The sequence below is a fragment of the Hyalella azteca genome, unplaced genomic scaffold (assembly GCF_000764305.2).
Source record: "Hyalella azteca isolate HAZT.00-mixed unplaced genomic scaffold, Hazt_2.0.2 contig4798, whole genome shotgun sequence".
NCBI lineage: Eukaryota > Metazoa > Arthropoda > Malacostraca > Amphipoda > Hyalellidae > Hyalella > Hyalella azteca.
In genome coordinates this window covers 13,077-28,140 of record NW_025935009.1, presented here as the reverse complement: position 1 = coordinate 28,140, position 15,064 = coordinate 13,077, and the positions used below count along the sequence as shown (strand labels likewise).

Below are 15,064 nucleotides of genomic sequence, written 5' to 3'. Positions count from 1 at the left end.
TGTCAATTAACTTAACGTAATATATTTACGCTTTGGTTTAGAAAATTTATTCCAACTAGTCAAGTATGATGAGCTCATTAAAAAAATTAAGAAATATAGTGATTTATGATGGAAGGAAATTAAAATTAATAGAAGGTATACAGTTTGTGTTGGCGCTATTGTCGTACAAGGCAGCCTGTGAGGGGAAAAAAATTGAGAAAATTACTTGTAAAAATAGATGACGCAATAACAGATGTCCAAGGCATGTGATGTTCGATTCTAGAAATGTTAATTAGCTGCAGATTGATATTGATAATATCCGCGATGATATTCACCATCTCTCCACCAAAATAAACCAGCTTTTAATTTAAGTGAATATATTAGATCATTGAAAAGGATTTTAGAAATACAATTAAAAAATGCTCTATAAGTGGAAAGACGATAGTAAAAATGAACAGAAGAACTTGTACTTCCTTCTCCAAGTTTGAAGTGTCTGTCTCATAATTGGAAGATCAAACTGCGGAAAACATCGTTGATACTGAAGTTGCCATTGGAAAACTTTATTGATTTCAACAACTTTTTCCTGTATAGCAAGTAACTCATCAGTCTGAATATAAGTTTTCGAAGAATGCTTTCGATAAGAGATAAAATAAATCTGAAATCATTTCTTTTTTTCCAACGCCAATGACAATATTGATGAATTTCTTGAAAACTCGCCTAAAAGACGCCCACAAAAAGGTGCAATCGAATACTGCTTCTGTACCTGGCCAAGTTACATAGATCCTCAGAATAAAAAAAGTGTTTATTTTTTATGATATTGCTACGGAAAAGAATCAGAATCTTTCTGATAGTATTTACACCCGTGGAAGACACAATAACTGTAGTTAAATTTACTTATATCAAAACTAACACATATTGCCAAGACAAACCTTTAGAACAAATTCAAATCTACTAATTATATTCGAATAAACTTTCATCGATATAAAGAATATTCAGAGTGAAATTACATTGCTTGTGATATGCTCTTTGCAGAGTTTCAAGAACTGTGTAATAATTCCTATAAAGTACCTTATAGCTTTGTGTTGATTAATAAAGATGAGCACCCAGGTTCTGGGAAATATTTCAACAATTTAAATCAATTATATATTTCCAAAAAGTATCCGTAGTGACAATTGCTCTTGGTCAATTCTTGAGTTTTCTGTAACGAATAGGTTACAAACTTTACTGACGGCGGTGGTTAAGTGCACGGTCAACCGCGTGGGTAAATGATAAGGTTTTGATCGGGGGTAAACGGTCGTTAATGTATTATGCCAACTTTTGATGATAGGTCTTTGTCTATACTACTTGTAAGCATTGACATCATATAATCTATTTGAACACATCCCGTGTAAGCATCGGCATCGTGTGTTCTATCTCAATAATTTTACTATGGCGTACTAAACAATGAAAAGTTTCATACTGACAGCGCATTTGACCATGGAAATTGTTCGTAAACCATCAAATCGTGCCTTATGGACGACAAAAAATAACGGTAGTATAGCATGGATACCTGCCACTATTACATACGTGTTTCCTCACTAGCAACAATACAAGATTAGCAACTACGTAGCTAAGATAATTTGTAAGGCCTACCGGAGGCTGGGTAATGATGGACTCACAGAACATTCAATGGAGGAAAATAATATATTAGCATACGGAACTAATTTTCAGCTTTAAGTAAGTTTGCTGCCAGAACTTGAGTAAATGAATGTAATAATTGAAATATGTTGGACATCACAATTGTAATATGTTGAATACAAGCATTTGGGAAGGCTGGATGCAAAACTTTATAGAAATAAGATTTGCTTACGGAAACGAGATTCTTTAAAATTTAAAATTAAGGGTAATTAATCCCTAGCCACGCCAGGCTAATGTTTTTGTGACTTATGATTAAGAGAACAAATTATTGTGCAACTTAAAATACGCGCTCCTCTCGTTGAGAAACTTGCTGGAGAATAACCAAGTGCGTCAACATAATCTTATGCAAAAAATTTAAGACATTTGCAATATTTGTTGAATACACGAGCAAATAATTACTACAAATTGTGCAAGATGAAGAATAATTACATTTGTAGAAGATTGTATGCTCATGTCTCTACAGCTGGGACAATTAATATTTCTGGCAGGAATAACACATGACTGGCGCCAAATTAGCTCCATAACAACACGAGCAACATGGCAGGCTGTGTGGCTACCTCGCCATATTAGCAACAAATACTTTTCAACAAAATTAGAACGGATGGAGTTTATTAAACTAAAATATTTAGCCTTGCAGTGGTAGTGCGCTTAGAACTAACGAAAATGGTCGCGAGGCATACAGATGTATATGCCATTTATAAATTTAGATGAAAAAATATCTGATCATCGGTCATAGTTTATTTGAGTAAGAATCCTGTTAATAAAGTTCCTTTTCTTAAATATTATCATCAAAAAACTAATTACAACCTCTGAGTGTTACGAACTTATCATATCCAAAGTTTGTTCGCGCGAAATACGTAATTGGTCGCGCGGAATACATGAGTAATCCACGGACTTTAGGAGTTCGTGCTACCCAACCATCACACGTAACTGCATGGCATTCACGAGTTTTGAGCACATTTCTCGAGCACTCAATTGAAAGTATCTGAAATTACTCGAAATTAACGCCTGTGGTTTTTTGAAAAATCACGATTTCATACGCATGGATCACACATGTAAATCGCGCAACCACTGCTGGGTTAAAGTGTCAGTAAAAGTATGTAGATCATTCGTTTGCTTAAAGCATAAATTTACGTACAACTTGGATGCTAAAAAACTGTCAAGTAATTTCTCCATAATTTGATTAAAAAGCTTTCGAAGACTTTGAGTGTTAAGAACTTTATCATTACTTAAAAACTTCAAGGTTAAAAGTATCGTCAATAGAACGGCAAAATTCGAACGGAAAAGATTTACGCACAAATTTTCAGATACGCTGGTTAAGTATATAAGGTTAACACTATAGACCTAACAATTAATAATTTCAAGTGCATTAACTCTATCATTGCTTAGACAATGTTTTCGTTTGCAGATATACAGCGATCCAATTTCTTCCTGAGTTTGAGATACGAGAATTGAAACCCAAAATCTTAAAATCGCCATCAGAAACTAGCACGTGAATGAAGGCTTGCAGCTGAATGGGGAGAGTGAGCACGTATGTTTCTAGCACGATAACTTCAGTCTTCGAAACATTGTATAACGTATAGTTCTAAACGAGAAGCTTTTCTGTACAACTCTTGTATTTTGTAATCGCTTGCAATTAATAATATTTATTAATATTCACTCGTATTAATTTCCATAATTAATAGATAAGTTATCATGAGTCTCTTCATCTGGCTTCTAAGGTTTTAATATTTTCAATTTTATCTTAGGTTTTAATATTTCCTACCTTTTTTTTACGTTAATTATACTTGCTGAGAATTATATTAGTGATGGAGCTGGTCTTCGAAACTTTTTACATGGAATTATAGTGAAATTATTTGGCTTTTTGTTATCAAGACAAATTGCACTTCAAGTTTCTGAATGTACGAGTAAAGAGAGTTGACCTCAAATGTCATTACATTAATGCACATATATATAATCGCGTATTTTCAACACGCATCGGGTCAACATGTATAACAAAACTTGATTTGAACATCTTGCTTAGTTGAACATCGAAAACAAAAATTAGTATTAAAACACATTCAATTCAACACCAATAATACAATTAACAATTCAACGCATTCATAGATTCAAAATAATTAACTTAAATGATAAATAATCAAATTCTTAAATTTAACATAAATCATATAAATTGATAACTGGACAGATTTTTAAATATAACATAAAAACATATCTCAAATACATTCTTCAATTCAGGATCCATAGCAACATACTCTGATTCAAGTCAATCTTCAGAAGACCACCAACATCAACATTATGCAGCAGCTACATTAATTAACAACAAAGGCATCAACATCGAGACCAAAATGGCAACACATTCAATGAAAAAGAAGAATATGAATCAGAATCAGCTGTAGAAGCTACGTTGTGAAGGTAAATCAGTTGTAAAAGCTACGTTGGGAAGGTAAATCAGTTGTAAAAGCTACGTTGGGAAGGTAAATCAGTTGTAAAAGCTACGTTGGGAAGGTAAATCAGTTGTAAATGCTACGTTGGGAAGGTAAATCAGTTGTAAAAGCTATATACGGTGGAAGGTAAATCAGTTGTAAAAGCTACGGTAGGAAGGGAAATCAGTTGTAAATGCTAGTGGATGACATGTATATCACGGCAATTTGAATTTAGTTGAAGTTTTGGCGTGGAGCTTACATACATTCCCTATAATAGCCTAAATATTGTAAATATATCTAAGGCAGCACTAGAGCAACAGGAGCGTTTGCCTAGCATGTAAATACTAGTTTAGTTGTCTTATTCTAGTAAAATAGAGCGGGGTATCACCCAAGCAGTAATTGTAAACAGGTGGGCTTAGCAGTTAAATGAACTAAAATTTAGAATGCAAATTTGTTCAACCATTCTAACAAAATTCCCTTCAGTAAAATATTGCAGAGTATAGAATCGTGGCTACGCGTAGAAATTAGCAGATCCAGCAACCACCCTCAATATAGATCTGGAATTGCAAGTAGACAGGAAGAATCATTTAGTAAAAAACTGTTGAAGTAAAATAATAACTTGCACAAATAATCTTGCAGCTACCTCCGTTCCGTTCAGCAGCCACAGTGAATAACAAAGCATGCATAAGGGAAATTTGTTATTTTATGAATGCTGCAGTGATTAGGTCGGGCGATCGAGTTCTCGATAGCCTGGCTACGTTCAGGAACGTTGACCCGACAATCGGAAAATAAAGCGTCTTCCAACTAGCTTTTGAAAGAAACAGAATTTCATTTTGTTAATTTGCTTATGAATAAGACGAAAAATGTAATACAAAATTTATTGTAAACAATAACACAAGACAGAGTGAAGGCTAGAGCTTTTATTTCAGTGAGCATTCAACACTAAATACCGAACGTAAAGTTGAATATTCTTTCAGAAATCAAAAGTGAATCAGAGCCTGGCCATTTATTTGCACGCTTATTAGGTACACCCTTCTCGTCCGTTCGGGATCTAAAATATACAAGTCATACATAAAATTATGCTGTAAACATCTAAGAACAAATTTAGAAGTAAAAATAGCAGATATAATAAAAAAAATTCATTTGGCATAGAAAATTCCTATGATTTCTACAACACAAACTAGGATGACATTGTAGAAGTAAACATGTGATGACGTAAGCATGGTAGAAAGCGAATACGATGAGAAGTGAACATGGTAGAAAGCGAATACGATGAGAAGTGAACATGGTAGAAGCGAATATGATGAGAAGTGAACATGGTAGAAGCGTTTATGATGAGAAGTGAACATGGTAGAAGCGTTTATGATGAGAAGTGAACATGGTAGAAAGTGAACATGGTAGAAAGTGAACATGGTAGAAAGTGAACATGGTAGAAAGTGAACATGGTAGAAAGTGAACATGGTAGAAAGTGAACATAGGAGAAAGTTTACATGGTAGAAAGTGAACATAAAATAAGAGGACATGCTGGAAAGTGGGCATAAAGTGGGAGGACATGCTGGAAGTAGGCATGAAGAAGGACACGAAGGATGAGGAATTGGTGAAAAGTGAGCATGATGGAAGTGAACATGAAGGAAGAAGACATGGTGGAAAATTGTTATGACAAGAAGCGTGGTCGTAGACATAAGAGGCAATATAGGCAGGGCTTCACCTCAGTCTGCTGACAGTTCCCTGCACTGAAATGACACCGTCACACACATGTAAAACTTGCCACAGTTTACACTTTGAAAACCTTAACCAAAAAATACGCGTAGATTGTCAAGTCGAACTTTCAGACGCTCATTTCGTTTCAAATGACAAGGGCAGTCGTTCATACGAACAGATATCTGGAACACTGCGTTAAATAATAAGGTGAGATAACTCGCGATACACAGCACGAGTAAGCTGATGAAAACAATATAATAATGAAGAGAATTTGCAGAAATAGAGGTGCATGGTTTTTGTGTTTCCTGGCTTGAATTTTCTAAGAAAAATCATTCATTCATACAACCTAATTACAGCAGCCGTACAAATTTTTTTACCTTACACAAGCTATGTCCCCGCGTAGGTGCCAAATATATACATAACTATGACACCGAAGTTCTGCGTGCGAGCCAAATTTCCAAGCAACCACAACAACACAATAGGTACTCATTGTTCCTAATTAAGTAGGTGATCTCGGGCTGTAACATGAAGAATACGAGGGCAACCACCACGTCCGTGCTGGGTTCATTGATAGGCCTCGCGTCAGTATAGCTCTAGCTGCTCTCGGATTAAAATAAGGGACGTTCTTATCACAGTGTTATTACAAAAGGAATACTTAACGATAGAAATGAGCATCAAAAGAGTTAAATTAATCAGTATAGTAGAAAAGAGTACTTCAGTGCTTGTGTAAGAACACGAGAATATCAGACACAACATAATGCAATTATGAGTGAGATACAAGAATACGACGATACAAGAATACGACAACTCAGAGTTACACATAAACACACACGTTAAACAAGACAATCGACGAACCGGTAAAGAATATTTTGTGACATTCGAAGTATCGCAGCGCAAATTTGAATTTCTGCGAACGGGTGTTAAAAAAACAATATCGTTATAACAATGACACAGTTAAAAGTTTCATTTATTATAATGGGGCTGAGGTTGAAATCCAAGTACTTTTATAACTCGACTAACAGAAATAACATAAATTTCACGGTAAAATAAAAAAAATCACTTTTTATAATCGTAAAATTAAGGTGCCAAATGGTGGTTATAAACAGAGACTCAAAAATGACGGATTTGACTTAGAATTGAGTGGAATTGACGGGTTTTAGCCGCGATGCGATCTAACACGTGCAAGTGAAATGTTCGGCATCATATACATCCTGTTGATGCCTCTATGATCTTATTCTTAGTAAGATGAATGTAGGTTGAGAACATGAATAGACAATTGAGGACTACGCCGACTACCTCAACAGACGAGCCTATGAAATTGTGTATACCTATCAAATGTTATTAACGTAAATATTCAATGCTGAAGCGTCAACTCACTAGGGCAAATCCGAGAAGCTTGGTGTTCAGAGCTACCCGAGCATCAGGTGCTGATTTAATCATTCTTAGTGCCTTTCTTGGACATGAGTTCTCGAGTATGATTAGATTTTAGCTGGAGGGGCACAAACTCCCCCGGCCACCGTGCCTCAATTCCAACATAAACGGCTCAAATAACGTAATATAATGATAAGAATTAAGAAAATTAACGTAATGACGAACGTACTCAGCGTTCATTAAATGCAACGACGACACAAATCGCAGAAGTGCCACGGCCATGTCGGCTTCAGGTCTACTAACCTTTTGGACATTATAGGTCGCGCGTAACAAGGAAGGATTTTGCATAACAAGGAAATATTTGCCAACAAATAGACTTGTGGCAAAGTATTTTTGTCTCATAGATTCCTAAGCCCCACACTGCGCTTACAGAATACTGAACCATGTGAAATAGCATCCATCGACTTTGTTTTGTGCTCATTGTGAAGGTATTTACTGTTAGTATGAAGCTCCCAGACAGCCTCCGAAATCTATACATCCAACGTAACAAAGAGAGAATAAAGTTAAGACTCAGGAAATTAAACACTGGATATTTGTGCTTGCATGGGGCGAAAACATCCATTGAACCAGTTCATGAAATGACGACGAATGTCAAAAATATAGGAATGTACTTCAAGATTAATTGAACAACGTAAAAATGGGTCGGCAATTCCTTTTTGGGGAGCTGAAATACTTGGTATGGTATCTGGAGCACAGGGAAATATAACAGGAGAACCTGGAAGGGAATGAGGAAAATCGGAAACGTTTCCGAAACTTTGGTCCTTGTTTTGGTCATACGTATTTAAGTGGTAAGTTTGTTGGGCAGGTAGTTTGGAGCCCCGATAACAGGGGCGGCAGTTTCGGGGAAACAGGGACATTCCTCCAGAGGAGACACGGACCCATCCTGGCCTATGCTCACTGGGTACTTGAGGAGATGTGCATCCAAATGGCAAGGCTCGTTAACAACGTAACGGTCCCAGTTCGACTGAGCGGCCGCATTTACGGCCCTCATGCATTCCACGGTTCCCGGCTGGGCATGTGCTTCTTCTAAGGTCCCTCCTAAATGCTCTGCCCACAGAGCGGTGCGGAATTCATGTACGTTTCCCCTTGGCAAGCCGTCACTGGTGTCTGAAGTGTGGGCGGGTTGGTAGCACCCTACCGCAATCTCGGAGTCTCGAGTGCCACTCATACTGCGTTGGTTGATGTTTGCGGAGCCGATGATGATGTACTCGTCGTCTACAATCATCATCTTAGAGTGAACGTAGATCATGAAACGGGCTTGTTCCCTCAAACCAACGGCAGGGCTCTCTGGGTCAGGCGTAGCGAGATCTTCCGGGATTTCGTCTGGGCCTTCGCCTTTACCGAGGCAGTAGAAAGTTAGGTAATCGGTGGGGTGGGTGTCCAAGCCGTGTTCTTCGATGCCAGAAGAAATTTTCTTGTACATCATTTCCATGGTGCGATGTTGCCAGTGGAGGATCTCCTGCACAGGTTTGCTCACTGGATCCCCCTCTGGGTACATTGGTATAATAGCGTATACGCAGAAATGCTCACCGGCAGCCATCTTTTCGAGGATTTTGTGCGTTATCTCGGCGGGTATGAGATGGTGCGCTTTGGTATTGGTTTCGTCTTCCCAGCAGTAAGCGGATCCCAAAAAATATTGGTTTTCAATGTACAGGAACTTCTGTGATCTCCGGATGTGATGTATGTACGCACGATGAATGCTGTCATCAACGTACTTTCCCTTGCGTTTAGGCACAGTGAAAACTTTATTGAAGTCGAACGAGGCGGAGTCAGAGGTTATAGAACGGAATACCTGCACGTTCCAAAGTTTGGATTCATCATCGACGACGGCCGGAGCATCCACGGCAAAATCATCGCTGGATATCCTGCGGAGTCTGGATAGTAGTTCACCGGCTTGCTGACGCCAACGCTCGTAGAAATTATTAAGTATATCCATGCACACAGGACCTTCCAGCTTACAGTGGATATCATGCCAAGGTTGGCGGGGTCCTACCAGTTCAGTAGTCTGGACACATCCGTTGTAGAAATCCCCGCAATGTTTGCTGGTAAGCGTTTTGAAAAGTTCGTGTTCGGGAGTGTCCCATCGGCCGTTGGTGATGTCCAGCCCTCCGACGAAGGCAATGACGCGTCGCAGCTCCTCGCCCTCCGCAGGATCAGTGTCGAGGATCACAGTCTTTTGATGGTGTGTGTAGCAAGTTTCAGAGAACTGGTTCCTGATGTAACTCGTGAGGCCTTCAAGGACCCGCATGCGAGGGACTACAGCTACTTCGACATTAGATCCTAAGAAGTAGTCCTTTGTGGCTTCATCGTGAGTGCCCATGAGTCCAGGTGTAACCTCGGTACTGAGTTTCTCGTTCCAGATAAGCACCAGTACGCGTACTCCTTCGTCTGCTTTCCGTTTAAGGAGCTCGCCCACAGTTTCTCCCACACCCTCGGAATGAGCATCACAACACTGACGTACGAGAGCAGTTTCGCAGTAGACGCTCCACCCTGTGATGTAGATGAATACTTGTGCCTTGATCAGAGATTTGTACAAGTCAGTCCAAGCACACGGGGGATCATACACCTCCCCTGCTGCTGTAATGACGTTCTCGTAGAGAGGAAGGGAAGGACAATGAGCATCTTGGTATAGTCGCACGGAGCACCTTTCCTTCATGGGAAAGTAACACTCAGGCACCTCAAACGATGCCTCAATTGCGTCTTTTGGAAGGTACCGCATGCTGAAATTTACCTTGCCATCACACCCAGACAGGGGATACCACCCAGATATTTCATCACCGCCCATTAAATCTTCAACTCGTACCTCATATTCGCCAATTTTGCCTGCGCCAACGTGATCCTTATCCATGACCATGACTTTGAAGAACTCGACTTCATGGCAAACTGGAATTCTGTATGACTCTTGCCAACGAGGATTGACATTGTTGTTGATGTAGGCAGTCTTGCAGATGACATTGGTTCCAATCTTCACCTGAGCAAAAGGGTCTGAGGTATCTTTACCATCAATGTTGAAGAAGGCTGTGTCACAGTCAGGCAAGTCACGTGCCTCATTTAATGTTATGTAGAGGAATCCACGTAGCAAAACCATTTTATTTCACTTAGCTGCCAAATTCAGCAACACTGTTAACTGAGCCTGAGCAACCACTAGTTATACTGCCTACACTGATAATTAGATGAGATAGAAAATCAGTATTTCTGTGCTCCAACACAAAAGTCAGTATGAGAGAGCTACAACATCCACTTCTCAGAAAGTATTCATTTGCCTTTTAGTCAGATAACTCTGCAGAGGTTGCAATTAGAACATTTATTAATTAACATAGTGTTAATTTGTGCACAGCACAAGAATGAATATATCAAAATTTTCAGCTAATTTTGGTAACTGGTAGTGCACAAAGGATACAAAATCCTTTGTGCAATACCATGAAATTGAGATCATTTGAAAAATTGAGGCATATTTGGTCATCCCAAAACATTCTACAAATTTGTTAAAGCTACCAGTAGCAGTACATCACAAAGATATTACCTATCATTGATTGGTCAAAGAATAAATATATGATAGAAAGTTTTATAAACTCAACTGGTCAATCTTATGATGAGAACTTAACACCCTTATTGCAAATAAAACCCCTTATTAAACAAAAGATCTCAGTTAAAACACACTAGAGACCTTCTCTGATATTAATATAGGTAACATTGAAATTTGATTCAATTAAAGTATTCAATTTTTTATTTCAGTATTTCCCATATCTGTATTAAAGCACCAACTGTTATATACACCGCTATCAATGATGCACGAGGTGCCAATGTCTTACTACTGCACTAAACTCATTCATCCTCTATGAAATTAACAAAATAATTAATACACGTACATTTTTTAAATTTTGTAAAAGATAAAACTTCCAAGTGACTGAAATGCATTTAGGTAGCTCTTTTACAAATCTGTTATCATTAATGTTTTCATCATAGATTGACAATCCAAATTAGAGTAGCAAATGGTTAGTGGAAAATACATCATTGATCTTGAGATAGGTAATTTATAACAAGTTAATGAAAATAAATTGACAGTGATTCATAAATAATTGGCAATTACTTTTCATGAAATTTTTAGAATATTGTAAAACTTGAAAATTGAGCAGAAGCCACTTGTAAATGGGTCAAACTATATAGGTATATACATGCTTATAGATTACCGGTACCCATACCAACAATCCTTGCCTGACTTTTTTTTAATGGTGCTGAAGGGCACTTCCTTGCCCAGGATTTCAATTTTTATACTTGTCACAGAAAACCAGAGGCTCCAAAGTGAAATTTGAAATCTCATGGCCTGATTGTGTGATTTTATTAATGAATAAATAGGAGCCTATTAGGAGGTAACACATCTAGTGTGAATCTTGTTGTTCCTAAAGTGGTGGGAAAGCTTTAGTCACAGCTCAAAAGGTAGACATTTTCCACACTAGTCCTTACCTCTAATTTGCAAAGCTCTCAAGGACTTGAAACTGCAATTTGTCCAGGCCTTTTGCTTTCAAATTCAAAATTTTCTACTGAGCAAGGCTAGCTGCCAACAAAATGCTGACCTGCCCCTTTTGTTTAGTTAGTGTGCAGTTATCATTTGTTTGGGAAAGTTCTAGTGTGTTGTGAGGCAGCTGGTAAAGAAGCATTGACTGGTTCAAATGACATGTGAGCATGTTCTTTTATACCATCAAATGGGGTAATAAGGGATGTTTTTTTTTAGCATTTTTCATTAATAACTTCTTACCATGAAACATTTCATAAACAAGTTTGGGCTCATTTTATAACTCTTTGTGAGGGCTATCGCATGGTATCTTGAAAAAAAATTTCATATGCTATTCGTAAGGTGCCAGATGCAAAATAAGAGCATCCTGGATAAATTTCTTCGGTATATATAAACGATAAATTTTTTAACTTGCTTTGTGCTACAAAGATAGTAAAAATGTTTAACATTACATCACTATTTTCAGTTTTACAATATTTTGATTAGTTTAGCTGCTACAACATTTCTACAAAATGTGGAACAACTGTCATGATTTACCCTGCCCGTCCCTTATTACCCCGTTTGATGGTATTACCTGTAGAATTGCACTATGGCCAGTGGCACGGTGGCCTTCTGAATGCCCATGTACCTATGTAATTTAGGAGCATGGTGGCCAAAAAAGGAGCGGGACGCCCTAGATTACAAGAGGAGTGCGCTACAGCACTCCAGCACCCACAACACTGCTATTTCCTTAGCAATGAGGCATAGAATATATATATTAGGTGAGCCGTAACTGAATTTTTCAAGCCTTGGTTATATGGATTCGCCAGCCGTGAATTCCAGATCTTGGCCATGAAAAGCCATTTATGAACCGCAAACTTATTTACAAAGTCCGTGCATGGGTTAACCCAAATCTATAATTTTCCCCTAAAAATAGTCAAACAGCAAAACTAACATTTGTCTTCACTTAAGTGGCAACTTAACACGTGATAATGCAGTCCAACTGCTCTGATGTAACCGCAGCTATGCGATCTTCAAGGCAACATGTTGGGTTGATTTGTTATTACGTTTTGCAAGAGATTTTGGCAGGAGCATTGAAGTACCGGCAATTGCGCTATCATTGCAGAAGTTGAAAATTTTATGAAATGACACGTTTGCAAAGTGCAAACAACAATTTTTTCAATCAAACAAAAATACATGACATTAGAGTCACGAGATTTCACACCTACAGAAATTACATGATATTAGAGCTGCACTATTTCAGAAAAGACTTTTCCAACCCTGTTACAGGTTACTGCCTGTTAGCAATTAGCACTCTTGAAGTTATAGTTGTAGGGGTAGGGCCCTTCAGTATAGTGACAAACCAGAAATTTTTTAGAATCAGTTCATGTTTAATTTCCAAATTTTTCCAAGATTTAAAGCTATCTTTTATGTAAGATAATGATGCTATCCAGGATACTTTACTGGTCTACTTATAGGTCCGTACTATGCCGTTATTATAGGACCGTTATAGTGCCGTACTATGCCGGTAAAAAAATGCGCCGTGCGCCGTACTTTTAAAAAGCTAAAATAGTTTAAATATGGACGCGCGGCAACGCAAATTACGTAATCACACTGACCGTACACACAAACGTGTAACCGCATTGTGTTGTGACTTGTGGTTGGATATGAGTTGCCCAGATTGCTAACGCGTCAACTCAGGACTCAGGTTCTAAGAGTCAGCACAGTAATGAATATTCATTCATAGATCACAATTCAATCGGACATGAATTACAGAACTAAAGAAGGCAACATGGCTTTAGATGTGCCATCGGTGCCTTCTAATGAATGACTGGACTGGTTGTGGCAAGTAGGGTATGAACCTGTACGTCAACAGTACAATCCTGCATGCCAATGTTGGGACTACATCAGCGACATCCTCCCGGCCGGCAGAATCGACACGATCAATACCTAATAACAATGCGCATAAATGGATTATATAAATTAGGTCAATATGGCATAATTACAGAGCTTAATTATGCTATGTGATACCAAATATGAATATATATATTTGCAAGATAAGTCAATGGTCTGTCGTCTATTTTTGCTTCATTTGAGCAATTATGGTTTCCAAATCTGGGTGCATTATGTTATGTCATGCATACTTAGAATGTGCAAAAATTATAACTATCATATGAAAATTGTTACATAGGTTATCATAGCATGAATCACAATAGAATATCAAGATTGCAGTTCTGCCACCACCCTTCATTGAATTATCCTGCCTTTTTTTCTAAAATTCAATAATCTCTCTTCCAGCAAAGTTTGCGAAATTCATTAGCTGCATAAAATACTCTCTGCTGTGGTGTTCGAGTTCCGGTTGAAGTAAATTGTAAGAAAAGACCGGGACTCCGGGTTACTTCTGACTCTTCCGCTTGTTGGATACGGAACATACGGTAATCGTAAACTGCGGCTATTAAACATACAAAATGTAAAAATACGGTGTTCAGTGTTGCCATATGACTTTGGAGATAATTTCTTCCAAAATAAAGTTCTAGATTTCTCATTCATCAAATTTCCGTATCAAGAAAAATCATATATTATTGAAGGATAATTAAAGGCATACTGTACTGAGCATTGCGTCTGTTCCTCCACAAACTGCTCTTGTGCGGCATAGAATTGATGGCTGGGATTGCGCGAACTGCAGAAGTCAAGATTAAAGAACCACACTGCAAATCATTCATTCACTAATAAGTGCTAATTGCATAAAAAAAACACTGGCACTGGAAGAAATCTATCTTAATTACAAATTTTTATTTCTATTGCAACGATGAAGGTTAATTATAGAGGCAAACAACAAACAATAATAAAAATGAGAATAGCTTCAGAGGGACACATCACACTCGATTGACTCAAAAGTCGAAGATCGTTCAGCGTTACTTGAAATCTACAGACGATGTTGCCATTCCATTCAGATGAGAACTGTGTCTAAATCAGAACTGTGTCGGCCGGCTCCACAGCCCGCGCTGAGTGCTGCGCCACGTGGAATCGATGACCGTGATTTACGCGAACGCGTGCGCAAAGAAAATATAAAAAACTATATATGCGCGGGAAATTTCCCCGTTTATATACATCTTCCTGACTCCTGTCTCCTGAGTGTGGCACGGTGATGGTACCTCATCTGTCATGGATAGTACTGTTGGCCTGTTAGGAAATGTTTTTTTTCTACATATGCAAAAATTTGGCAATGCATTTACCAAACTCTGCAGCATAGTGGCAAAGCAGAGAGTTTTTTAGACTCTCACTCAAGTTCATATTTAAGTCTTATAAGTAGACCAGTAAAGTATCATGGATACCAGCTTTATCATACTTAAGAAATTGG

The 15,064-nt window shown here is 38.1% G+C and overlaps 1 protein-coding gene across 1 annotated transcript; it reads right to left on the bottom strand.

The window, feature by feature from the left end:
* Positions 1–7,800: 7,800 nt before the first annotated feature.
* LOC108669217 (phospholipase D alpha 1) lies at positions 7,801–10,486 on the bottom strand. The gene has a single exon (XM_018156519.2). The coding sequence runs from the start codon at positions 10,297–10,299 to the stop codon at positions 7,993–7,995; it is 2,307 nt and encodes a 768-aa protein (XP_018012008.1). The 5' UTR covers positions 10,300–10,486; the 3' UTR covers positions 7,801–7,992.
* Between the last annotated feature and the right edge of the window lie 4,578 nt (positions 10,487–15,064).

Coding starts and splice junctions, on each gene's coding strand:
- LOC108669217 (XM_018156519.2), bottom strand. CDS start 10,299: ATGGTTTTGCTACGTGGATTCCTCTACATAACATTAAATGAGGCACGT.